This window comes from Callithrix jacchus, chromosome 10 (assembly GCF_049354715.1).
Source record: "Callithrix jacchus isolate 240 chromosome 10, calJac240_pri, whole genome shotgun sequence".
NCBI lineage: Eukaryota > Metazoa > Chordata > Mammalia > Primates > Cebidae > Callithrix > Callithrix jacchus.
Window position 1 is genome coordinate 19,007,006 of NC_133511.1, and position 26,091 is coordinate 19,033,096.

At 54.1% G+C, this 26,091-nt stretch overlaps 1 protein-coding gene and 1 long non-coding RNA gene across 18 annotated transcripts in view; one reads left to right on the forward strand and one right to left on the reverse strand.

Annotated features, from left to right (window-relative positions):
* The window catches only part of USP2 (ubiquitin specific peptidase 2), a 26,560-nt gene continuing 469 nt past the window's right edge, over positions 1-26,091 (reverse strand). The window contains exons 1-15 of one of the 12 annotated variants that reach the window (XM_078339693.1): positions 24,251-24,359; positions 21,483-23,804; positions 18,840-19,001; positions 17,635-18,452; positions 4,931-4,981; positions 4,310-4,433; positions 4,010-4,121; positions 3,803-3,913; positions 3,556-3,620; positions 2,955-3,058; positions 2,785-2,865; positions 2,563-2,641; positions 2,287-2,394; positions 2,008-2,128; positions 1-1,783 (exon numbers count right to left, since the gene is read on the reverse strand). In XM_078339693.1, the coding sequence (XP_078195819.1) occupies positions 1,696-1,783; positions 2,008-2,128; positions 2,287-2,394; positions 2,563-2,641; positions 2,785-2,865; positions 2,955-3,058; positions 3,556-3,620; positions 3,803-3,913; positions 4,010-4,121; positions 4,310-4,433; positions 4,931-4,981; positions 17,635-18,411 (1,821 nt within the window). In that variant the 5' untranslated portion in view covers positions 18,412-18,452; positions 18,840-19,001; positions 21,483-23,804; positions 24,251-24,359 and the 3' untranslated portion in view covers positions 1-1,695. Of the gene's footprint in view, positions 1,784-2,007; positions 2,129-2,286; positions 2,395-2,562; positions 2,642-2,784; positions 2,866-2,954; positions 3,059-3,555; positions 3,621-3,802; positions 3,914-4,009; positions 4,122-4,309; positions 4,434-4,930; positions 4,982-8,237; positions 8,622-17,634; positions 18,453-18,839; positions 19,002-21,482; positions 23,805-24,250; positions 24,360-25,371; positions 25,627-26,091 lie in introns of those variants that run through there. The other 11 variants (XM_078339695.1, XM_078339691.1, XM_078339694.1 and 8 more) reach the window with 11 other exon arrangements.
* The window catches only part of LOC128929085 (uncharacterized), a 45,276-nt gene continuing 26,796 nt past the window's right edge, over positions 7,612-26,091 (forward strand). For 5 of the 6 annotated variants that reach the window (XR_013523079.1, XR_008475000.2, XR_008475002.2 and 2 more), the window contains exon 1: positions 13,053-25,737. This is a non-coding gene — a long non-coding RNA (uncharacterized LOC128929085). Of the gene's footprint in view, positions 7,768-13,052; positions 25,738-26,091 lie in introns of those variants that run through there. The other variant, XR_008474999.2, reaches the window with a different exon arrangement.

Genomic DNA, 26,091 nt, shown 5'->3' on the forward strand with positions numbered 1-26,091 from the left:
TGATTTCTCAAAGCTATTATTTATTCTGTACAAGCTTCCACTGTACATTAGACATTCTTCTACTCTTGCTTACACAGTAAACAAGTGTACACTTGCCCTTGGGCTCAGGTTCACAGGTCTTCCCTGTAGAAGGTTGTCAGGCCAGTAAAACTTAGGTTATCTTTCTCTGATGCCTCCTCCTGGAAGCCTGGAACGTGCCAGGCTCTGCGGGGCACAAGCTGGGCCCAGCTGTGTGGGTGTGCACAGGTACACAGTGCTTCAGTCCTTGGCGCTGAACAGCTTTACTCTCTAGGACAGCACAGAGTTTTGTCCAACTATGTAGGGCAAAATTGAGCCCACGGGAAGGAACCATACCACTGAGGCAAGATGTCCCCAAATACCCAGGCTCCAGCTCCCACTGCAGGGCTGAAGACCAATGCCAAGAGGAGCTGATGGGCAGCCTGGGCATCCCTGAGAAACTCGGTCCAAAGGGGCTATGTCTAGGAGGCTCTGAGAAGGGGGTGGGGCAGGAAGGCCAGGGGAAAGGGATATTAAGAGAATAAATAAAAGGAGAGAGAAGCTCTAGGGATGGGGGGCTTGTGCTATCCTTCAAACAGCTGGGGAGCAGACCAGGGGCGGGTTAGAGGACGTGATGCACTGTGGGAAGGGATCTCCTTCTACCTGCTTTCCTCTTCGAGTCAGTGCAATGCACAGCCAGCCGGGGCTAAGGGCAGGACCCCTCTCCCGGCGGGTTTGAACACAGCACTGGGGAAAAGGGAAGAGGCTGAGGGATATTTCAGGGAGGGGCAGTTACCCCCTGGTCCCCAAATGCTATAAGGCACAATTCTTGGAGGCAACTACATTCCATTCAAAACATTAAAAAAAAAACAAAAACAAAAACCAAAACAAACCCCCCCAACCCCCAAAACAGAAACTTGTTTTAGATCCCAGGTCTACTGTGGTTGTGCTTGGGGCCTGGCCAACGCCCGCTTAGCACCATGGGGGCTAGATTAAAAAAGTAGGACTTGGAGAGAGAGAGAGGAAAAAAAAAAAAAAAAAAAGACGAGTGCAATGTCCCCCAGCTGTGAAGAGGCCTGAAGGAGAGCATTCCAGTCTCAACACTTTAGTTACGGAAATAAAAAAAAGTTGGGCTTTTTAAAAACCAAAACCAGCGTTTTCCAAAAATGTCCCTTCGTCTGTCCCCCGGAGTTAGCAGCGTGAAGAGGGCTCTTGGCTCAAGGGTGTTTTTCGGCTCTGGACGGGCAAGCGGTGCGGGTGGAAATGGGCGCCGGCTCCTCCGCGGCGCGGGCGTCCAGGCGGCGATGCTCCCATCGGGCTCCAGAGGGCGCTGTCCCCCGGGAGGCGCGGGCGCTGCGGCGGGCAGCGGGGCAGCGAGGGTCTTCTCCCCACAGACGCGGTTGTTTCTGACACACAGGAAGACCACAGGCTTACAGATGCAAACGGAGACGCCGAGGGCACGGGGCGACGCTGACTCCACATCCAGGCGATCTTCCCTGCCGGGCCATGGCTCAGGAGCGCCCGGCTCCTTGCTCCAGACCCCGACCAGGCTGCATCCTCTCCGGCTCGGCAGCTTCAGGTTTGTTTTTCTCTTGTCAGGCTTGTGTTTTCTTTTTTGTTGTTGTTGTTTTTGTCTTTTTACAAAACTCAGGGAGCGGGGCCACCACGGGGAAGGGAGAAGGGACGTGGCTCCTGGCGCTACATTCGGGAGGGAGGGCTGGCCAGTTCGTAGAAGAGCAGGTAGGCGTCGCTGGTGCGCACCTGGCTGGAGGACATGGGAGTGACGCTGCGGAGAGAATGAGGAGTCAGCCCGGAGAGGGGGCAGGACCCGGAGACCCCGCGCTGGCCTCTTCAGCCGTGCCCCCGAAGCCGGCCTTGCTTTCAGGGAGCCTCCCCACGGGCAGCGGCTTCGTGGCCCTGAACTTCCCCGTCCATTCTGGTGGAAGCCGTGCGGGGGAGGGGGGGGTCGGGTGGCTACAGTCAGGGGCCCGGCCCAGCCCTGGCTCTCACCTGGAGTCGTTGAAAGTGTGCCACTCGCCTGTCCCTGGACTGCGACAGTAGGCTGTATAGTGGCCGCCCATGGTGGTTCCAGAGTGATTGGACACAGCGTACAGGTTGTAAACAGCATGGTCTGAGAAAGAGGCAGCCGTCAAGCCCCTGAGGCCCCCTGCCCCCACCCCCTCCCTCTAGCCTCTCCCGCGTGGTCTGGCAGCAGCTCGCTGGCGCTCCCCTCCTTCTGGCCTGCACACCTGCGTCTTCATTCTGCCTTGCCTACTCAGAGCTACTCACTGGTGTTTTCTGAGGCAAATTCTCTTAAGTCCAGGTCTCTAAGGGGGAAGTTCACGAATGTTGTGAGCTTGCTGGTGCGGATCCTGGATTCTGAGAACCGCTTCAAATCTGGCATTGGCTTGAGTCAAGGAGAGTCAAACCAACGCAGAAGAGCAGACAGCAAAAGGAAAGCCTACACGGTCCATTTCCTATGGCTCTGTTCCCCTCACCTATTGGCCCCTTGACATCAGTCACCCTTGAAAGTCATGTCCCAGCCCCGATGGATCTTAAGGATACGGAGCACCAAGATCTTTGGGAACCTCTGGATGGAGAACTTCTTTATGCATCGTTTTCTGCCTCGGCAGCGACAGCACGTCTGAGTAAGACAAACAGAAAGAACTTGTGGGGGGAAGTCGGTGGGCCCCAATCCAATCACTTCTCAGCTGGATCTGCTGGTAACAGCATCTTCCAGTAGGTCCCATGGACATGTGTTCTTGCTATTACCGAAGGGTGACTTACTGGCTTTTCATCTCCATCAAGCACATCCTCTTTGGTGAAGAGCCTCATGCAGTCCATTAATGTCACCTCAGGATAACCTCGCTGGGAAGTGAAAAAAAGCAAAGGTCAGAGGTCATCACATGAAAGGATGGGAGAGGGAGTTCAAAGAGGGGGACAACTGGGGTGCCTACCTTAGCAATGGGCAGTGAGAGGTCCCAGAAGGGGTCAAAGACTGTAGAACAGTAACCACAATCCGTACATGTCAGGGAGCTCTTTAGCTGCCCAACAAAGAGATCTGTGGAAGAAAAGGCCATGAGATGCTGAAATACAGGAAGTGGAGCATGCTCTTCTGCACGGCATCTTTTTTTTTTTTTTGAGACAGAGTCTTACTCTATGGCTCAGGCTGGAGTGCACTGGCACAATCTATGCTCACAGAAACCTCTGCCTCCTGGGTTCAAGTGATTCTTCTGCCTCGGCCTCCCGAGTAGCTGGGATTGCAGGTGCCCACCACCACGCCTGGCTAATTTTTGTATTTTTAGTGGAGATGGGGTTTTGCCATATTGGCCAGGCTGGCCTCAGGCCCACCTCAGCCTCCCAGAGTGCTAGGGTTACGGGCGTGAGCCACTGTGGCCAGCCGGCACAGCATCTTCTTTCTTGCTGCTCCTGCTTTGGTTTGTTGGACACAGGACAGAAACAGGCTTCCCGGGGAAAGTGATTCGTAGGCTTTTCATTCTCCCCTCAGGCAAGAGCAGGTAACAGTGAAAACAGGCATCTTCCCTTCCATGCGCTTACCCCCAATCCGACTGTCTTCCCGTTCTAGATATTTTCTCCACATCTGTCGGCCTTTCTCGTCATCACTGGGAACCAGAGAGAGAAGACAATTGGGTCAGAGCTCAAAACTTAAGTTTAAGGGTCTGTCAATCTAGATCCTTAATCTTCAAAAGTAAATCAGATTATCCTCAAATCATTAACCCTAAAGTGGTAGGTAAAAATCTCAGCTTCACAAAAGTTTTGCTTCCCCACAGCATTCTCCTCTTACGGAAGATGATCGAGGTTCTCAGGGTTGGACTTAGGCCTCAGTGTCACTCGGTTCACCTCATTATGGAGCCCATCCAGAAGAAAGCGAAGGAACTCCTGAGCGTCCTGCTGACTGAACCCAAAGGAAGGAGTGTGAGCAACATCTCTTGTCCTAAGAACCTGCTCCTGCTGCCACCCACTAAGGCGGACGTGTCTGCAAGGCCCTTACTTATAGCCAACGAAGCGTGGGGCGTATCTCTGGATCTGGGTCTTGAACTCAGATGGGCTCACCACTTCATTGGGGGATGAAGTCCATATGGTCTGAATTAGTTTTGCAAACTCTATTGGAAGGAGAGGGTGTGCAGGACAGCTGAGATATTTTCTGTAAGAAACTCTGAAACTGGAATCCCAACAAAAAGCAAGCAGAGAAAGAACGACAGGACAGGAATGTCTCAGACACAACTCCTAAAACAGCCCCAGTGAAGTGGAGAGCATCAGGAGGGGGCAGGCGCACATGGAGGCCCCCTACCTTCCATGAGGGCTGTGTGTGCATTGCTGCCGTGGTGCAGGTCCCGCACGTAGAGCCTGTGGAGGCAGTAATCTCTCAACTCCCGGGTGTTGCTCAGGCACTGCAGAATTGAGTTCATAAAGCACTGCAAGAGATGACCAGGCAATCAGAGGGGAGACGAGAGTCCTGCCTGCCCTTCTGCTACTTACTACCAACTTCATCTTCCTAAATGAGTCCTCTCACAGCCTCAAGTTCTTCTTTTCATAGGTGAAAGGGGTGAAGTGAGGCAAATCCCCACTCCAGGCATAGGTGACATCATTGGTTATTTACTATAGAGGTGTGCAAAAGGGCGTGAACATGACGGACAGAAGTGTGTGGGAAGTGATGGGCGTCCCTGAGGGGAAGGATCCAGGAGAGGAGCAAACTGACGGGTAAAAGGGCAACTCCCTCCTGGCATTGCTTCCTGCTGGGGGTGGGTAAAGCACAGCCCAGCAATTCTGTGAAAGCCCCCAGGAGGGGCAGGTGCCAACTGGCTGAGCGGGTATGGAGTCAGACACAGCCAGGAGGGAACTCTGGTTATATGGCTCCAGTCAGGATAGTAGTGGGTAGGCCTGGGGCAGAAGCGGGCCAGGAAGAACTCACCGTGTTCCCAAGGTTTCGAAGACCAGCCAGACCCTGGGCACTCTTAGAATTCTGTAAGCAAAGAACACATGGTGATCAGGTGGAAGCAAAGATGCTAGGCCTGTACTGGGCTCTTGTGCAACTTAATGGAGCCACAGGCAGCAGGCCACACGTAATACTCTTTCTTCAACTTTACCCATCTATGTACCTTGTCGGAAAGAGGACTGAGGAATGCCTGTTATTTTCAACATCCAACAAAAATATTCTTCAGGGCTTTGCTTTTGTGGAGTATGTACCAGAGTGTGTATCTCCTTGCCCCTATTTTATGTGATTCTCCATTCTCTGCTACAGTGGAGACCAGGAATCCATATATTTGGTACATTTGTTACTCCTTGCTGTAACAAATTTCGAGTCCCAAATCCAGACGCTATCTCAAATGACCTATATTTGTACTCCTAGAAGTCCAGTATATAAAGTAGCTCTCATAATGAACACTTTGAGGATGTTTTGAAAAGCTAAGCCACAAAACACCTTGAGTTTCGATCTTCATTGGGAAAAACTCCAGTAAGCCTGCCATTCTGAATTGCCAGAGACAGGTGGAATTCCTTCCAGCTGAGCTCAGCTCCTAAGGGCTGATTAAAGGCTGGGAGAATCCTCCCTGCCTGGCTCAGGTTTCAACATCCTGACTGGCCACTGCCATCCTTGTGATGGCAGATTGGGCCTGCAGAGGCTAGGGCCTGGCTGAAAGTGCCACTCTTGCTGCTGGCCTTATAGTGGAGGCGGGTGAGGGGGTTGGAAAGAGAACAGGTGCAGGATCGAGGACTCTGAGCTTATTTGTCAAGGTCTCTTGGCTAATCCTGGGCATATCTCCAAGGAGTCAGAAAACCTTCAGGCTCAAAGGGTTAAAGAAACAGTTTGCAGATGAGTCTGCCACCCCCTCTCTCAGGGAGGGGACTGGGAGCAGGCAACTCTGGAGCAACACTGGGGCATGCGTGGGGCCAGCTCAGCTCTGATCAGAACAGGAGCCTGAAATAACTCAGCTAAAATTACTCATGCCGTGTGCTGTCAGCAGCTCAAAGCCCATGAGGTTGTCAGCTTGGGGGGAGGGGGTGGGGAAGGAGCAGGCTGAAGGAGGGCTTTTCTCAAGAACTGCCTTATGGATCCCACAAGTAAGAGGATCCCTTCCTGGCCAGTTGTCAGGGCTAGCACTAACAGGTAGAGAAGAAAAATACACCCAGAAAAGAGACCCAGTTTAAACCTGCAGCTAGAGAGAAAAGCCAATTGGCAGCAGGTGGGATAGAAGCATCCTTGGAGAACTTGGGTAGGGCTGGCAGTATATGGCCCCAAACAACATCTGAATCTGACTTACTGACAGCAAGAGGGCCGAAACAGATAATTCCCTGGGACAAAGACCTTCTTAGCATTTTCCAAAACTGGTGAAACTCTGCAAAAGTCTCCAGGCTGCCTGCTTGGAACTCAATGTTAAAGCTTGCCCACAACAGAATATCCTCTCTTACGTCTATTTTTGACAGTGCTTTATTAGTTCTTAGCCCCCATGCCTCAGATGGCATCTCTCTAAACAGGCTGTAGGGTTTCTACCACTGGTGACCATGTCAGTGTTCACCAAAGCCGGCTCTCAGCTGAGACAACAGTCACTCAGTGCTAGTGGGGGTGGGAAAATGGGAAAACAGAGTCATCTGTCCACAGAGGCACTCCTGTGGTGTTTTAAGATATGGACACTTAATTTTGACCTAGCAGTGAGGGGCAAGAAGAACACTTCATCACCCACGATTACTGTTCTTGAGGATCTAACCCCTCTATTGGCCTGCAGGGTGGGGAGATGGGAGAAGCTCCTTTAAGGCATCCTTAGGACTCTTGGTTGCTATGTTGTGGGGGTTATTATGTTATAGGGGTGGATGCCTTTGTCTAAAATTTCTTGAGCTCAAAACCACATGCCAATTTCTAGGTGCTCTGTGTAGAAGGCACGTGGATAACAGGAGTGGGGGGCAACAGAGGAGGTGGGGAGTGGGGCTGCTCTATGCCCAGCCAGATATTCTTCTGCCAAGAATAGGAAATCAGGAGCTCCAGGGAAAGTCAGCACTTTCCATTTGAGAGGGGAACAAAATGTCCCCAGAGTGACCTTTCTTACAGGGCAAACAATCCTACCTCAGGGCTGACAGAGAGAAAGGGGCTAGACGTGCAGAAGGTGGGAGACCCCAGCCAGCCAGCCTCTTACTGTGAAAGCCAGAGAAGGAAATGACCCTAGTTGTTAGGCTGGGACACATGTGCAAAGAGTTGACAAAGTTTGGACCCAGGCTTCCTTCCACTTAGCCATCAGCAAACCTGGTTTTGACTCAGTAGCAAGCACTGTTGCAGAGAGCAGATGGCACCTCCACCATCAGCAAATAGACAGCATTCACCTTCCAGTGGAGAAGCGGGGGCTCAGGAGAGCCCTGCCTGGGTTAATGCGGAGGTAGCATCTGGGCACCCTACCATAGGAGAGGTCGATTGAGGTTTGTGTCTTCACACTTCAGATCCCAGTCAAGGGCTTTTCCCCCTACTTCAACCTGTGTGGTGAGGGTCGGCCCTGAGTCCTGGCTGCAGCTGGTAAGACTGGTGTGGCCCTGGCACGGGGCAAGGCACGCACTGCCAGCATGGGAGCTGGTGCCTGTTACATAAGACCTGTCAAGCCAGGGCCCCTTCTCCTTTCCCCAGGCGGGCAGCGCCCAGCCTCGGCCCTGGCATTCCCCTGGGGGCTGCTTCCACGGAGGGACCCGCTGACCACTGCAGAAATGGAGAGGGCGGAAAGAAAGAGAAGTTGCCCTGTCACCTGTCTGCACCTCCTCTGCCCTTCACAGGTTCGAAGGACCCCCGTCACCAACCCTTGGGAAAGAGCCCTTTGTGGACAGTGAGGGGGAGGCGGCCCCTTTGTGCCCAGCTTTCCTGACCCGGGTTTGGCTTGGGAGGAGTAACCCCGTAGGGTCCAGCGTGCTGCCCTGGCACACCGACCAAGACCCAGTCAAGGTTACGCTTTCCTGCACCTGTCCAGATAGGTGTCAGCAATTGAGAGGCCAACAGTCACCACCTGGTGCTGGGGTCACTGACAGGGAGGGGACAAGGGGGCTTCATCGGACCTCCACCAGGGGAGGGGACCGCGAGTAAGCGTGAGATCACCTGGGGAGGGGGCATTCCTTGCCGGGAGACCCTGGGAAAGTAGGGGGCTGGAAGAATCCGTCCCCTTACCGAGGGGCGCGTGGCGGGCGGGGTCCGGGGAGAAAACGGGACCCCAGGCCCTCGGCGCGGGGGTCCCGGAAAAGGGCCCGTGTACCTTGGCTTTGTTGAGCAGGAGCCCCACGAAGGTGGAGATCAGCAGGGACGGGGAGAGAGGAGAGCGCGGCCGCAGCTCCTTGGCGAGGGCGGGAAAAGGGGCGGCGGGGGGCTCCTCGGGCAGGGTCACGGTGTACGAGGTGCGCATGCTGGGGGGCGGGCGGCGGGCTCTGGCCCTCGCCTAACGTTGGCAGCGTGGGCGCGGGGGAAGTCCCCGCGCGGTGCCACGGTCCGGACGCCGAGGCCGACGACACCGCCACAGGACACCGTCCGCGGCGCCTGGAGGTAACGGTTACCGCGGGGCCCAACGCGCGCTCCTCCGCCTCAACCTCCCCGGCGTGCGCAGCCAACCGCCCGGGTCCCGGCTCCGGCGCTCCGGCGGACTGGCGGCCCCGCCGGCGCCTAGGGCCCCGCGACGTCAGCGCTGGGGCGGGGCCAGGCCCTCAGCCCCGCCCCTCCTGGCCTCCGCCTCTCCCGCTTCCGCCCCGCCCCCGGCGCCGGCACGCGGACCGGAGCGAGGCGGCAAGGTCGGTCCTATCCCGCCGGGCCTCCCCAGCGCGTCCCCGGGCCTCCAGCCGGCTGACCCCCGGCCAGGCAGGCCCGCGGGGTAGGCAGGACCGGAGCCCGGAGGCCCTCGCCGGCCTCGGGGTTGAGGCTCAGCTCAGGATAAGTGATCTTTGGGGCCCGCAGAGGACGTCTCCCCAAGACCCAGTGTCAACCGGATGAGCTTCCCCCAAGGCAGCATACACTTCCTAACTCTTGGGGGGGCTGCAAACCATTTTGAGAACGTGATGAAAGCTCTACTCTCTTCAGGGCGAAATATGTATATGCAGAAACTTTTGTCTAACCTTGGTGGGGGGACTCAGGTGGGAGGACTCAGGCCCCCCGTGAAGCCCAAAATTCATGCAGTCTGTGGAGATCAGTGGACCCAGATTAAGAAGATAGACTTTCAGGGCCTAGGGACTGAGCTGCCTTTCTCACAACAGTCCTGTTTGGCCCCTTTTCAAGAGAGGCAGTGCTCATTTATAAGGTCCAATAGGTTACCTTCTTATTTGGCTCCTGAAAAAAACCTTTTCTGGTCCCTTCTAACCAATTACCCAGCTCCAGCTCTTCCACTCTCAAGTTTGACTTGTTTTGGGGAGGCGGAGAGAAAGTAACACAATCGTGGGGAAACAGGCACTCAACTGGCGTGGGGGCAAGTGTTCTACTCTGACATAGCCATGCTTGAAGATCAGGGGTCTTAGGGTTTTGTTTCTGATGCTCCGCCCCTCCACCTAACAGGGAAGCTCACGAATCTGCCTAGAGAAAGTATCTTGTTTGGAGCTTGCTGGCTATTTTTAGCCAGTATTTTTAGCATTTAAAAATACTCGGAGAGGCAGCAGTGAATGCTGTTACTCATCTGTGGGCTCCCTCTGTTCCTTCTGGTGCACTCATCCCCACATGTACACGCACACATGACCGCAGCTACATGGGGACTGTGTCCAGGACACACGTATGGCTGTACCCTAAGCCACCCATAAAGCAGCCATTTTGTGCCAACTGCCAATGAGAGAGGGGTGGGGATGGTTGCCCCCTCCCCTGTGTGCCAGCAGTGTGGTGGGAGGAGGGGGCAGGGAACAGGAGCCATAGGCAGTCTGCTTGTGATCAGTGAGGGTGGGCATATGAGGAGGGGCGATCTCTGCGGTCACTGTCCTTACCCAGACTCTGACTGAACCTGGACCCTCTACAAACTGCAGCAGCCTTTCTCCAAGCTTCCTTTCTAGCCAAGCCCTTTCAAGCCAGCCCTACACCATCTGAAGCAATGTTTGCATCTGATCACATCACTCTTCTGCCCTGAAACAGCTAGAGCACCTGCCCTTGCATCCAGCCCCAAGGCCCAGGTAGCCTTTCTTTAGGGCTGTGTGTCCACAGGCCCACCACCCTCAGTCTTCTGTGACGACTGCTGTCAACCAACCTGCGCTTATCCTCTACTGAAAAACCAAAAACCAAAACTGCCACTCATTAAGTACTTATTAGATGCCAGGCACTGGGCTAAAGGTTTTACATATATATTATCAGAGTTAATTTCTACAATAACATCATGCTGTAGTAACTATTACCTCTTATTTTAGTTTTGTTTTTATTTATTTATTTTTGAGATGGAGTCTCGCTCTGTTGCCCAGGCCAGAGGGCAGTGGCACGATCTTGGCTCACTGCAACCTCCGCCTCCTGGGTTCCAGCGATTCTCCTGCCTCAGCCTCTCGAGTAGCTAGGATTACAGGCACATGCCACCATGCCCAGCTAATTTTTGTATTTTTAGTAGAGACAGGGTTTTACCATGTTGGCCAGGTTGGTTATGAACTCGTGACCTCAAGTGATCTTCCAGCCCTAGCCTCCCAAAGTAGAGCTGGGATTACTGGCATGAACCACCGCACCTGGTTTATTACATCTATTTTATAGGTGAAGGACCTTAAGCCTAGAATGGTCAAATGACGTGCCAGCACCACAAAGTTAATAAATGACAATGTGGGGCTTTGTCCTGTTAAAAATCCATGCTTTTAACAGGAAATTCTGGGATGTACTTCCTGCTCTCTGCCAATTACCTGCTTGTAAATTTTGCTTAAAACTTGCTCTTCCAAAAGCACCTTCCTAATTAACTCCACCGGCTCTAAACACTCCATTACTGTATATCCTCAGTCTATGAGCATTCAGTTTGCACAGTCATTTATCTTAATATGTTTATCTTTGTTTTCTAAGTGTTTCTGAGAGTCCTGTAAATGGTCTTAGATTGTGTGTGGTTTGTCATGTTTGTGCCAGCACACTGAAACCTCCTCAAGGGCAGGGTTGTGGGTTCTCTTAGTGGGTTCTTAATGAATGGTGTTGATCTTGTCTCTAAAGAGGGCCAGACTGGGCTCTGCGGGGAATCCTGGAAGTTCCACTGAGCCTCAGAGGGTGGGGCGTGAGTCTGGTTTTGCATGTTGAACCATGTGCTGCTGGGCCAAGGGGGACCTGCACCAAGAGGTGCTCATCCACTATAGATTTGGCCTGTCTCCCATTACCGACAGCGATGTGAGCACTCCTACCCAGGACACCATGGTGTTCTGCCACCTTGTTCTCCCTCTTCCTTGGGATTTAGGAGGTTAGAGGGGTTGCTAGGAGCAGGGAGGGCCAGCTGGGGAGAGCTTTAGCATGGGAGCACTTTGAGAAGTCTGGTGTATGGGGAAAGAATTCACACAGCGTCCAGTCTAGTCAAGCAGGTCTGACTGCTGCAGGACACCGCCACAAAGGACCTTGGCTCATCTCTGAGCCGGCCAGGTCTCTGTGAGACCCTTTCTCTTCACTGCCACTCTTGGAGTGGGATGGATACAAAGGATAGAGGCTTCTGGCATCGGAATCTGGCTGTGGCTCAGTGACTCTCTGTGCCTCAAATACACTGAACTAATCTGAGCTGGGCTCATTCCTGCATCCTGACTGGCGTTCCTCAGAACCTGGGCTTGGCCTGCTTCCCCTGTAGGATAAGTGATTTTCTTCACCTTAAATCCTTCCTGGCATGAGGGAGTGATATAAATGAAAGTCAGGGCTAGCTCTGCGAGGGCAGGGACTGAGAGTATCCTGCTTCTCCCAGATCTGCATGGGCAGCTTGGGTCAGGGTTTGGTGACACTGCTGAGGCTCAGGCAGATGTCTCAAAGCCTAGTTCCCAGCACCTGCCTGCAATTATCACTGCAAATGCACAGACCAGTGGCCTGATTGATGGATGAATGGTAGGGGCTCTGAGTCCTTATTAGGGGTTGGGCTTTTGCCCCACAGTGCATCTTGGGGAGAGAGGGTCAGCCTGTCCTCCCCACTGTCTGTAGGAAGATCTGCTTCCCTGCGTGACATGGACCCCAGAAGGCCAAAAGCTCTGCACTCTTTTGAGCCCAAGCAGTCTGGCCTGAACCAGCTGGATTCCAGAGGCCCACACACTTCCTTCTTTTGCATATGTCTCTATCTGGGGCGCTAGCTTTATGTATGTATTGAGGTGAGAGGGTACAAGGGGCCACGTGTGCAGCTTTGGGCTCTGAACATGATGTTCGTTTCTGCAGCTGGTGGTCAGTGGAGCGGCTCCCCCAGGGGCAAGGAACATTTTGCCAGGCTTGGATTAACTTCTGCATTGCTGAACCCCACCCCAGCACCATATTAACTCAGAAAGACATCCTGGAGCGGGGGTGGAGGAGGAGGCAGGAGGATGGTGCTGGGTACCGATTGAGAAATTGAGCCTGGATAAGGCAGCACCAAGGCTACCAGCCAGAATACAGCCCACAACCAGTCTGCAAGGGATGGAGACACCAGTGCCTTGCTGATTCTAGTCACAAACCACAAACCCACTGCCCTTTCCTTCTCAGCAGCTCGTACAGCTCCTGGCCAAAGGGTCCCTCTGGCTTAAGGTCTTTTACTGACCTTCTCAGGCTGCCAACACAGATGCGTAACCTCAGGAAGTTCAACCTCCTCCCAACACAGATGCATGACCTCAGGAAGTTCAACCTCCTCAGGGTGGCTGAGTGAGCCCAGGGTGGGAGTAGGTGAGGACAGACCCCAGGATCTCAGGCTGCCAAGCTGGATAAACAAGGCAGCCGGGATGCAGGCCAGCATGGCTCTGTGGACGGAACAAGAAGGTGAGGGACGAGAGGCGAGTCGTACTTCTCACCGAGGAGCTCCCCAACAGCCCCTGCTATCGGCAACTTGTTCTCTTTGGAGTAACCTCCGCTTACTGCAGGGCAGCATTCAAGTCCAAAGTCCCACCCGAGGGAAAAATCACATGACCTCAGTTTATATAATCACCCTGTCACTGAACAGCTGGAAGCCAAGTCTTTGGAAGATGAGTCAGCAGCCCCAGTGGCAAACAGGACCCAGGTACTCAATTTCCCAGAACTTTTGCTCCTAGAAACAGGTCCTGGAGCAGAGGGAAAGGGTGTGGGAGAGACTGGGTGGGTGAGAATAGGCTGGGCCAGACTCTGAGCCTTGGCCCTGGCTCTGCGTCCGAGGTGCAGGTGCCCAGCTTGCTGACTGTGCTCCGGAGGGCCCTGGGCCAACCCCTGGCTCTTCTTGGGGAGAGCAGAGGATGGCCTGGGCAGGGCAGGGGAAGGGCTGGGCAGAGGCCAGCAGGCAGAATGCCAGGGCTAGGGAGGAGCAGCTGGAGGGGTGGAGCAGAGGAGGATTAGGAAGGATTGTAGGGGTTAAAGCGCAACCCTGGCAGGGCTGAGTGGGAACAGCTTGTCCTTCCATAGGCCCCGGGAAGAGGAGAGGTGGGGCGGAGGAGGAGATGACAGGGTTGGGACTGGGGCTCCTGGCTTTCTGCAGGGCTCAGCCACCTGGGCTGGCTTGGAGTCCCCACTAGGGGCAGTGAACGCTTTTTTTCCAGCATCACTGTTCCTCCTCCCTGCCTGCATTTTAAGCAGAAGGTGGAGTCTCAGGGCAGGCCCTCGTGATACAAGTGCTGAGCTGTGCCCCCCTGGCCTGGCATTTTGTTGGTGCTTACACAAGCATGGGGAGAGGATAATTCCAAATTTATGTGGTGCCCCCTGCCCCCGCCAGTTCTATACTCATGCTTAGCTGAGTCTGTGATATTCAACGCTCATGCTGGCCGCTACTGTTAATGAGGGAAACAAGTCTGGCTAGAACTGTTCTCCCTGGTCACAGCCTGCTGTTGACCTCCCTTAATGAATGCCAACTGTAGCTCCGGTCAGCTACCCTGAGAACTCCCTGGGACACGGGATGTACTTTTTACCTGTTTCTCCCACAGGGTCAGCCCTTCCCACTCTAGTCAGCCGCCAAATGCCCCCTTTCTTTTTTCTTTCTTTTTTTTGTTTTTTGAGATGAAGTTTCACTCTTGTTTCCCAGGCTGGAGTGCAATGGCATGATCTCAGTTCACTGCAACCTTTGCCTCCTGGGTTCAAGCAATTCTCCTGCCTCAGCCTCCCGGGATTATAGGCGTGCACCACTACGCCCAGATAATTTTTGTATTTTTAGTAGAGACGGAGTTTCACCATGTTGACCAGGCTGGTCTTCAACTCCTGACCTCAGGTGATCTGCCAGTCTTGGCCTCCCAAAGTGCTGGGATTACAGGTGTGAGCCCCTGCGCCCAGCCTCAATGCCCTCTTTCTATGATCTCTTTTTTCCCCTTGAGTTTAAATGACCTCTTCTGCAGCATTTTACCGATTTCAGACTCCTCCACCTTCATTATTTGCTTTGAGCCTCATGGCATGCTCATGAGGTGGGCAGGGCAGGCGTGATCATTCCCTTATATGCATAAGGAAATACAGCCCAGCCGATAGGTGTCCAAGGTTAGAGAGGCCAACTGTTCCTTCTGCTGGTCACGAGCAGCCCGTCCCAGCCTCAGATGACCTCTCCCTTTCCCTCCAACTATGACACTCAGGAACACCCAGGGCTGCCTCCCAGTTGCACCTATTTAAGAACTTATTTCCTGGCCATGCACAGTGGCTCACGCCTGTAATCCCAGCACTTTGGGAGGCCACGGCAAGCGGATCACCTGAGGTCAGGAGTTGACCAGCCTGGCCAACCTAGTGAAACTCTGTCTCTACTAAAAATACAAAATTAGCCTGGTGTGGTGGTGCATGCCTGTAGTCCCAGCTACTCGGGAGGCTGAGACAGGAGAATCACTTGAACCCGGGAGGCGGAGGTTGCAGTGAGCCGAGATTGCACCACTGCCTTCCAGCCTGAGTGAGACAGAGCGAGACTCCATCTCCAACCAAACCAAACCAAACAAACTGACTTCCCTAAGTGAATTGTGAAGGCACTGAGGGCAGGGACCATTGCTTGCACACAGCTCTTGCCTTCTAAAGCACTGGAAGGGTACGAGGAGGACCAACATTTACTAAGCAACGTGCCAGGCACTTTCACATACATTATCTCTCCATTCCTCAGTAATTTCTGAAGTGGGAACAATGATCACTCATTTTACAGAGGAGGACACAGGTTCAGAAACTAAGGAATCTATCTGAGGTCACATTGCTGGTAAGCTGAGCGCCACAAATGAGTGCCTCAAAAGGCAAGGTCCTCAGACGGAGATCTAGAAACTGCACCCAGTTATGGAAAGAAGTCCGGGCTTCACCAGCAGGGCTGTTCTCACCGCAGCAGGATGCACTGTGCTCCAGGAAGTGAGGGTAAGAGGGCTGGAGAGAGGGGGTGAGGTTAAATAAAGGTCTTGCACCACTGACCCCGAGAGGCCTCTGCTGGTTGGCAGTATCTTCTGGGGCATGAGCTCAGAATGAAACACTAGCTCAACTGCAGGGCACTCTGGGCTAAAGTGCGTTATGAGTTGCTTCTGGATCAGGGTGGCTGAGTTTGCCCCAGGGTGATCTGCCACTTCTGTGAGGTCCTCTCTCAAAATTCCCTTCGCCTTGGCTCTGGAGCTGGGGGTGCAGCTGGGGTTGTCCTTCTGGAGGGGTGGAGGGAAGGCAGACTCCAAGGAGGGTTGGGCCATGCCTGTGTGGGGAGGAGGTAGATTCCCAGTGGAATCTGACCCCCAGTAAAGGGGGATATGGCTCTCATGATCGAGGCTGAGGGTAGGTCTGTAGTTTAGTCTGCTGCAAGGTGGTTTCCCACCTCAGCATGACTTAGAGATCACCCAAAGAGCTTGTGAAAAGAGCAGCTTCCCAGGCTCCATCCTGAGAGAGTTTGCTTCAGTGGATTTGGGTGAATCATTAAGCCCTGCTTAAGTGAGCCCTCTTCTGAGCAAAGGGAGGGAGCCCCACAGAGGACCCGGGCCCCTCCGAGGAGAGCCATTTTCTTTTTCTTATTTTTTTTTTTTGAGACGGAGTCTGGCTCTGTCACCCAGGCTGGAGTGCAGTGGCACAATCTCGGCTCACTGCAACTTCTGCCTCCCGGGTTCAAGCGATTCTCCTGCCTTAGCTTTCTGAGTAGCTGGGATTATAGGCACACACCACCATGCCCAGCTAATTTTTGTATTTTTAGTAGAGACGGGGTTTCACCATGTTGACCAGGCTGGTCTCGAACTCTCGACCTCATGTGGTCTGCCCACCTCAGAGAAGAGCCATTTTCTAAATGCCCCAGGGTTGAACAGCACCAGCTGTGTCCAAGTGAATCCTGCTCCACCCCAAACCCAGCACGTGGCCCCCTAAGAGCAGGTACTTCCGTCTCGTCTGTACTCCTTTCTACACTAGCTCTCCAGTGGAGCCAGCCCTGCCTTGGCAGGGTCTGAATGTTCTGGGAGATACCAGCATTTCTATCTCTGTGCCACCTCACAGATGGCACAGCAAATCCAAGACTCCCTAAGTAATATCCAAGTTGCCCTCTCAAGACCTTTAGTTATAACAAGCTTCAAAGTCCTTCCCCTAGTCCTGAACCCCTGCTCCATTTATCTGGATCAGCCCTCCAAGCTGGCACAGCTGTTGTTTCCAAAATGTACTTGTTCTAGGAACAGGCAGGGGTAGGTAAAGTAATGGCAATATGCTTGCCTGTCTGTCTGTCTACCTGCCACCTACACATGTATCCACCCACCCACCTATCCACCAACCCATTCAACACCCACCCACCCACCCATCCATCCATCTGTCAATCAGCAGGGTAGCTTCCACTGTGGGAAGCACATGGCAGAGGATTTAGAGATGGGATTTGTTTTTCCTCCTCTGAGAGCTTGCCACCTAATGGGCACACTAGTAACTACAGAAAAAGGCAGATGTCATCAGTGCCCCAAGAGACGCGTGTTCAGGGATTCATTGCAAGCCAGGCCATGCCAGCCCTTGGTCGGTCTCCAGCAGAGCCTCTTCCCTCATTCCAGCTGAGGCAAGGCTGGAATATAGAGGCATTGGATTGTCTCAAGCCCTAGACAAAAATTTCTCCACTATTTTCTCCAAAGCCATATGATAAGCATTGCTGTCTGATAACCTGGACGTGAGCATGCCAGTGTCACTCAGAGGAGAGTCCCTCTTTTCCTGATGTCTTATGTCCTAATGTAAAGCCAGGCTTCAGGGTTAGGGAATAAAGCTTGCATAGGATGGGAGATGCAACCACAGCAAGGAGGCCCTCCTGCCACAGGGTGCATGGGTGGTCTGGGGCCCCTGCATCCAGCCCAGGTCAGGGCAGGGCCTGCAGGAGACACTGGCATGTCAGATGGAAAAGGAGAAGGTGAGAAGAGTGGTGCATTGGGGGCAGCAGAGCATTCCTGAGAGCATTACTCGACTGTCCTCGAGTGCACAGGCCCTGAGTGGGCTTTCTAGGCAGAGTGGGAAAGCCCTTCCCCTTGGCACGGAGCCCCAGGGGCACCAGGCATGCAGGGATGACTTCTCTTGTTTCCGCTGCTGTCAATCATCAGTCAGGTTGGGAGTCGTGCCCTCAACCTGGCTGTTCTCCATCGGTAGCTGCCTCCCCAGCCCATCCCCGTCCCCAAGGGTAAACTCACCATGCTGTCTTTCCCTGGGGAGTTGGAGCGGCTTGGCCCAGAAGCCTGACCCTTTCCCTTCTCCCACAGCGTGTAGCGGCCAATGGGTCGGTAGGTGGGGCTGAGGACTTCAGGGATTCGTGAGGGAGGGGCCTGGTAGGGCACCTGAGAGGCACTGCCCTTGCGACCATAGTTCTCCAGGTAGTCGACCAGGTACTCAGGGCGGTTGGCTGTCTGGTAGAGCCCCTGCAGGGTGCAGAGCTCCTTGCGTGTCCGGGCCAGCATGGGGCTGCGGCCCAGGTTCCCTGGGTCTATCCGGTAGCTATCTGAGGTCCTGAGGCTGGAGAAATCCCGGGCCAGATCTGATTGGCTGTCCGACTTCTTCTGGGTCAGGGTCACCCCCTGGTCACGGGCATTCATGGGCAGGTAGCTGAGGCAGTTGCTGGTCACTCCATAAGGGAATCCACTCCCCCCACTGAGGCCACTGCCTGAAGGCCGCTCAGTGCCCCAGGTCTGGCTCTCTGCCCACTTACCACCCCCAGTGATGTCAGGTCTCAGCAGGGGACGGCCCCCATCATAGTCCAGGATGGAAGAGGGGCCATAGGTACGGGGACGGTTGAGGAAGCTGCTGGGGGGGACCGGCTTGAAACCAAGTTTCTCCTTCTCCAGTAAGGAGGCGGCCAGGTTGGCCCCATAGGAGGAAGGGGTATAGGTGCCATAGCCCGACTTGGCATAGTGGGCATCTGTGTAGCGGGCTGATTCTGTGTAGCGCTTCAGGGTGGAGGAGAGCTGGGACATCCTTCAGGGTGGCACTCAGTGGGAACTGGGAGCCTCATGGGCTGAAAGACAAGGAGAGCAGTTGTCAAAGGGCCCTGCCAGGTGTTGGGCTCCCAGGCACCCATTCCCCATCCCCAGCTGGGCCAGAACCTCAGAGCTCCCAGTCTATTTCCATGAGACGCAGGCTGGCTGCTAAGAAACACATGCACGCAGGTGTGCACGTGGGCTTACCTGCACCTGTGTGCTTACACCCCAGTGAGAGTGCAAGGGACAAGGTGGCTTTTATATGCCACACAGGGAGTCAGTACATCCTGGCCATTCAAAGACTTAAACACGCAAGCAGGGGCTACCTGACCTCCACAACCCACTAAGCCATGCACACTCTTCCAGCCCAAATCCCATTGCCTCAGCATCTGCAGAGACTCTTGAGCTGGGGTGATGCCACTGACCCCTGGGTTGAGAATGCTTGATATTTCAGGAGTTAAGATCATTTCCGGCTGGGCGAGGTGGCTCATGCCTGTAATTCCAGCACTTTGGGAAGCTGAGGCGGGCAGATCACGATGTCAGGAGTTCGAGACTAGCCTGGTCAACATGGTGAAACCCCGTCTCTACTAAAAATACAAAAATTAGCCAGGTGTAGTGGCACGCTCTATAATCCCAGCTACTCGGAGGCTGAGGCAGGAGAATCACTTGAACCCAGGAGGCGGAGGTTGCAGTGAGCCAAGATTGTGCCCCTGCACTCTAGCCTGGGCAACAGAGCGAGACTTCATTAAAAAAAAAGACCACTTCTGTTCCTTCGGACTTATGTGATGAGCAGGTGTCTTTTTGGAATCCTAGACTGTCTGCACTGGAATGACCTGAAGATCATTTGGTCAGATCCCTTGTGAGGTCAAGGAGGCTCAGGAGAGGAAGTAATGGGGTGTGGGTGGGCAGGGGAGGTGGTGAGCATGTAGCAGCGAGGGGCCAGAACGTGGTCTCCAGACTCCATCCCAGGGTTTTTCCCAGACACCAGCACCTGCTGTTTGGTGTCACAGTGAGGGGCACTCGTGAAGTAGAACTCACTCACTTCACTGAGCTAAGCTTCTGTTCTAAGTGGAGTTAGGGCCCTGTGGCCTCCTAGGAGTTCCTCTACCAACACAGGGTTCCTTTACCAGTACCGATCCCAAATTGCTCTTGGTGATGCTTGTGCAAAGGGGGCCCCCTACAGTCCCAAATCTTGCACTGCAGGTGGCATTCCCAGTCCTTCCCTGCTCCAGCCCTGCAGCAGGGGAGGGTCTAGTGAAGGAAAACAGAAACTGCTGAATGTGGAGCTTTGAGAGCCCCAGGGCATCATGCATTTTAACCTATCTGTTGTACAGGTTGGAAAAGTGGTGCTTATTTGCCCACGGCCACACACCAGCAGAGCCAGGACTGGAATCCAGGTCTTTAAAATCCTGCCCAGTGTTCTTTCCACTTAACATTGAGTCCCCCCCGCCCCGAGTCAGATTTAGGCTCGGTTGGGGACCTCCAGAGGCCCTCCATTGCCGTAAACATGCAGGCTTTATCCGGTGGAGCTGGAGTGGCAGAGGAGCAAGTAGGTCAGATGCCTTTTCTCAAGGGCATCAGGGGCTCTTGGGTGCTCTCTAGGGGGACGGAAGCGGAGCCATCCAGGACTCTCAGAGTTGTGTGACCCGCCCTGTGATGGACTAGCTGGGCAATTCTGTAACTCTCTGAGCCCACCCTCCTCATCTGTAAATCAGTAAAACCATCATCCTCGTAATTCCTGCTTCATAGGGCTGCCGTGAGGAATAAATGAGATAACAACACATGAAGGGCTGCACAAGGACAGTGGTTACCATCCTTCCCCAGCTACTTGGGGGCAGCATGGCTCTGCCCTCTGTAGGTCTGTGATAATATCAGGGCTGGCCGTCTCCCAGCCTGGCTAGCCTCTGGCTTTAGCTTGGGATGCCAGGCCTTCCCCTGCAGCCCCCAGTGAGAGAAGCAGGCAGTGGGCAGACGTTTGGTCCCTCAGCAGACATTGGCTTGGCAACCCAGCCTATTAGGGCAGAGAGGAGCTGGTGCCAAACCCCAAATGCAAGGGCTTGGCAGAAAGCTCTAGAATACCAGTCCACACAAGGCTTTGGGGTAGGTACGGGGTGGGAGATGAGCAGGCGGCTCCCACCCGGAACAGCATTCCTTGACCCTGCCTGAGAACTCCAGCAATTTTCAGTCCAGGCTGATATCAGAAAGGCCTGGACCATCTTACTGTCGTACCCTTTTGCCACCTGGCCCAGGGGACTCCTGGCCCTTCATGTATACTCCTTTGCCCACTGGGCCCAGAACAACTTTCACCCTTTTCTAGGAAAAGGTAACTGGGGGATGACTTCACACAGTGTTAGAGGGAAACCATAGCAGGAGAGACAGACAGACACAGGGCTGGGGTGGGGGGCCCAGTCCTGCTCTATTGTGCTTTGGAAAACTCCATCAATAATGTAAAGTCAAAGAGACTCCAGGTCTCAGGAGCTGGGCTCTGGGACACCAGGCAGCCAATCAGATACGAACCCCCCCCCCCCCCCCCCCCCCCCCCCCCCCGCACAACAAGGGTATGAGGTCATGGCTCCTCCCCACAGCTCTCCCTCCCCCTCCCCCACACTAAAGCTCCCAGGGAATTGGTATTCTGCAGGCAGCGCCCCAAGCCCGTGACATCCCCTGGCCCTGCAGATGACGCAGAAGTGCTGGGGCCAAACAAGGTACTGAGGACAGGGGCAGACAGCTCTAAAAGGCTTTGGAGCTGGAGGCGGGGCCCCATCTCTGGCCCACGGAATCCCAGGAGGGCTCCCAAATCCCTACTCTCCCTCCCATCTGGCAGGTGATTGCCAGACCTCTCCCCCTCCTCCCAGCAGCCCTGAAAGTCATGCCATCACTAACACCCCATGGAAGCTGCCTCTCAGCTCTGACATCTAGCTATAGATCCCACGTCTGGGCAGAGGGTCCTTATTGGGGCCAGGGCCTTGCACATGTCTCTCCCCTCTTGCAACCCCCAGTTTTACTCTCAGAAGTCCTAGCACCTTCCAGGTGAAAGCACAGCCTCGGTTGGTGCCCCTTGGCATTACCTGCACAGCTGTCCTTGGAGCCTGCAGAATGCACCATGGGCAGGAGAGTGGGCTGGGGCCCTGGCTGGAGTCTCACTGCGCAACACAGGGACAGGACGGGCACTCACATGGCTGCGAGTCTCCCTGTTGCCAGAGGAACAGCCTGAACTGAATGGCCCTTTCATGGGGCAGTGGGAGGCTAGCCGATTGGCTGGGATCCCCCATACCCCTCCCTGCCCAGTGCGGGGGCCCCTGCTGCCCAGCTCCTTTCAGTGTTTACCCAGAGCTGGCAAGTACAGGCACGAAGCTCCAGGCAGGCCTCCCCAGGTGTCCATTGCCTTGGACAATGGGGGCAGTCCCCTGCCCAGCTCCTCCTCCAGGCCATCTTCACTGAGGTGTCCTGACTCTTCCTTCTCTGTCAGAGATTCCTGTTGCTTTGCTCAGTTTCCCTCTCCTGGGAGGTGTAGCAGCGTTCCTCTGCACAAAGGCACTTGGCTTCCTGTTGGGACATCTGAGCCAAGCAGCTGTCACCACGGGCTGGCTGGTGCTGACACCTCTGAACCAGGCCCCAGGCATGCTGAGTACTTCACATGCAGCTTCTGAGTCCATCTTCTTCACAGCCTCACACCAACTCTCATTGGACCTTGCCATGTGACCCATTCTTCTAGGTGTGCTTCACACACAGAGCACCCCAAAAAGCCTTAGGGCAGGTTTAAGCTTGAATCCTTACAGACATAAATGTCTCCAACTTACAAACATCTTTGGACAGATTAAATTATTTAAATTAAATTAAAATTCAAAAAGATTCACAATTCAAAAAATAAATATATAAGAAATTTAAATAGGGAAACTTTCAAATGTTTTTAGCATTTGCATTTCTGAAGTTATTAAAGCTTGTAACTGCTCTAAGGCTTGGGACACAGTGTATTAACTCACTGAATCCTCCTGACTCCTTTAGGCGGTAGGTGCTGTGATAATGCCCATTTGCAGATGAGGAAATTGATGATGCTAGCAGTAATGTGGATTTCCCAAAGTCACACTGGGAGCAGTGGCAGAGCTGGGCTGGACCCGTGCTCTGTCTGCTACAGCTGGCTTGAAGCGCAGACCCCTGCTTCACTCTTCCCTGACTCTCCATGGGACGGGTCAGGCCTAGGACCCGTGGGTAGGGGTGTGAGGGAAGGACTGCCACAGGATCCAGGTGTCCACCGTCCAGCAACAGCATGGGGTGTACAGACTCCGGCAGGAGCAGTCCTCTGGATTTTCCACTGCAGGCGAATGAAAGCGAAGCCAGGCGCAACTTGAGCCCCAGAACAACACTGATAGGCTGAGAGATGGTCCAGGAGGCCTCCATTTCGCCCACTGTGCCAAGCTCCTGCATGTCCCCTGGTACCAGTGTCTACCCCAGCTCAGGGCCTTGGGTTCTTGGCCTGGTTATGAGCAAAGCCCCCAGCCTCCCACCCTGGCTGAAGCTTGGCCCACTCCTCAAGGTACCCATGCTGGGTGAGTCAGGGGTTGAAATGAACCCGTCCCCCTGGGGCAGCCACGGTCATTTCCTGTTGCTCATGTGAAGGGCTCCCTAACCTGCCCAGCCAGGGTAGGGACTTGCTCCCCAGGAATCCCAGGCACTCCTGGCCCGGGGGGCAGGGGATGGGTGATGCCCCACATCCCAGTAACCTTTACGGCCTCTCTCTCTGGCCAGATCTGCTTGGCTTTCTGGGGTGAAAGCCTGCTCTGCTACTGTGGCTTTGCCACTGCTTGGATAGAGAGCCTCTAGCTGAGTTTCGGAAGCACACCTAAACAGGGTTAAATCTCTTCCCTCCTGCTCAGGCGTCCAGAACAGGTGAGTGGGGAGTCCCACCCAGTCCCGCCAGGTGGTTGGGAGCCTCCTCAGTGGTGACCTCAGAGCTTCCTAAAGCCACTTGCTAACAGCATCAGAATGTGCTGACCTTGAAGGACAAAGCCTGTGAGAGGGGCCTGTTTCCTTCCATCTGCATTCTGACCCTCCCTCCCAGCTGCTAGGGTTACCTGCTGCACTCTCGGGGCACAAGTGTCGGGTCCTGGAGGATGGGATGAGGGAATCCTGGCAGGTGTAGAGGGCGTGGGTGGAGTAGGGGATTGGGGCGGGGCATATTTATGCTCAAACAGTCCTTGAACTCTGCTTACTCCTCTCAGGCCCCAGGGCCTCGGCCCCCTACCCTCCAGCCTGTCACTAGCCACTCTGTCTATCAGGGGCTAGCACCCAGTGATCCACCAGCCTCATCCTCTTGCCTGCCCTGGCAGGGGGTCATCCAAGGGAATTTGGGTCCATTTCTCTTTCTCCTGCTCCCAGTAGTTACCCAAGAGCTGGGGGAGAGAAGGAGATAAGATAAAGAGATTAGAGAATAAGGCAAGAATCTTGACTGGTGAAGAAGTGGGTGGGCCCAGGGCAGTCTCCATAGGGTGCACCTTGATTTGGGGTTGTGAGTGAGTGGGCATCTCTACACTTCCAAGACAAGGTAAAGAAATGGGCCTCCAGGAAGTATTGGGATCCTTAAGTTCTCTTTTCCAACCACCTCTGCCCAGGTACTCTTCTGGTGTTCCCTCCCCAGGGGAGAGCCCCAGTCTCCTTCCGTCTCCTCTAGGGCCTCGTCTTTCCTCTGTTCTCAGCCTCTGGGGGGGGCCTTTGGTCTTGGCCCTGATACCCACCAGGCCCAGTGGGGCGGCCTTCACATGCTCTCCCAGATTCACTGATGTCTTTCCTCTCGATAGAGTCCCAGAGAAGCTCAGATACCAAAGAGGCAGCTACTGACCTGTGTCCAGGGGCACTGGATGGGACTTGGGGGCTTCTTCTTCCCCAGCAGGGCAGGGTATGCAGTGGAAAGCCCAGAAGCTGGAGCCTGACTCCAGGCTGGGTAATCCGGAGCTCAGGTTACTGACTCCGATATATATAGTATCTTATCTGACCTCGCAGACTCGCAGAAATGGCAAGTGCAACTCACTTACATTCCAAGCCTGGGAGAATTAAAGGGGCAGTGGCATGCCCACCCTGGAGGGGCTGCCCTTTCGGGCCAGTGCCAGCCAAGGAGGTCTGTGAGGACTCTTGGAAGGGGGGTGTTTTGAAGGGGAACAATCCGGAGATTCAAGAGGAGACAGAGGACTGAGAAGATCGTGGAGGGGTGGGGGTAGAACTTGAGGCAAAAATACAGAGAAAGTGGATTTTCTGGAGCAGTCAGTCACAGAATTAGAGACAGGAAGAAGCCATACCGCTAATCCCACTCTAATTTTGAAACAGAGTAGACCTAGAGAAAGCAAGCAGCTTGCTCAAGGGCATGTACAGATAGTGAGAAGCAGAAAGGGGACTGTACTCAGGTTTCAGTCCAATATCCTTTTCTAATGGACTTCTAGGCCTGGGCTTGGATGCTAGTTCTTTCCTTTATTGGCTCTGAAATAGTGAAGAAGTCACTTACGTTCTCTAAACCTTAGCTATGAATCTGCAAAACAGGAATTTAATAATGGTCTATATTGTGAGGATTAAATAAAATAATATTTGTAAATTTCCTGGCACATCATAAGAGTTCAATAAATGATGATGATGATATTGAATACTTCCACTTATTATTATAATTAATGGTATTATTAGTAATAGTACCTTACCAGGTGAACCTTCCTAGGGAGAAAAGGAAGGTTACATCTGGGGAAGTGTTCCTTTCTAATGCCAGAGAACAGTTCCATGGTTTTCTGAACTGACCATGTCCCATAACTGGGAAGGGCAAACAAGGCTTGCCATCTTCCTAGATGTCCAGTCCACCAAGCAGAGAAAGGCCAAGCCCATTTGGGCTTCTTCCCCCTTTGCCTAGAAAAATACAGCAAGCGCAGCTTCCCCCGGGCCACCAGGAGAATGCCTGGCCCCTCCGGGGTGGTTCCACTCTACCTGTGCGAGGGCTTAGGATTCCAGGGTCACAGAGCCGGGCTGGGTGGGGTCACAAGAGGAAGGAACAGCGTTCTTAGCCTCTCTGGCCTTGGTGCACTTGTCTGCTCTCAGGACGTTTCTCAGTGGCTCTCCCTGAGGACTGGGAGTACCCAGGCTGGTGCCTCCACCCTGTCTTAGCACAGGCTACTGACTCAGCCCAGGTCCTGATGATGCACCTCATTCCAGTCCTCATTCTGACTTCAGTCTGACGTGCATCTGCAGCATCAAAAGAGGGGGGCCTGCCTCGACCTTAGCCCAATCAGCTCTCCTTTCCTCCGCTTTACAGGGGTCCATCTGGGGGATGTTCCCATGTTCGTTCCAGGGGAGGTGAGCAGCACTACTTCCAGCTCAGTCCCATTCTAAAAGCAGCCCGGTCAGGACGTTCACTCTTCAGGGAAGGGCTAGAATGGGTTGGCTAGGGCTTTCCTTGACTGTTAAGAAGTTGCTCTCTTCGGTGCACCGCGTGCCTGCTTCTGGTTTGGGATTGGTGAGAATTTCAAAGCTGCCTCTTTCTGGTTTGGGATTGGTGGAAAATCTTGCCTTCCGCTTAATTGTTGCCCCCCACCAGCCCCCAACCCCCTTTGACGATCTGACAAGCTACAGCCCCGGGAGCTTTAAGAGCAGCGAGTGAGCTGCAAGCACACGTGGGGAGGGGGTTTGTCCGTGTCACTCTCGGGCCAC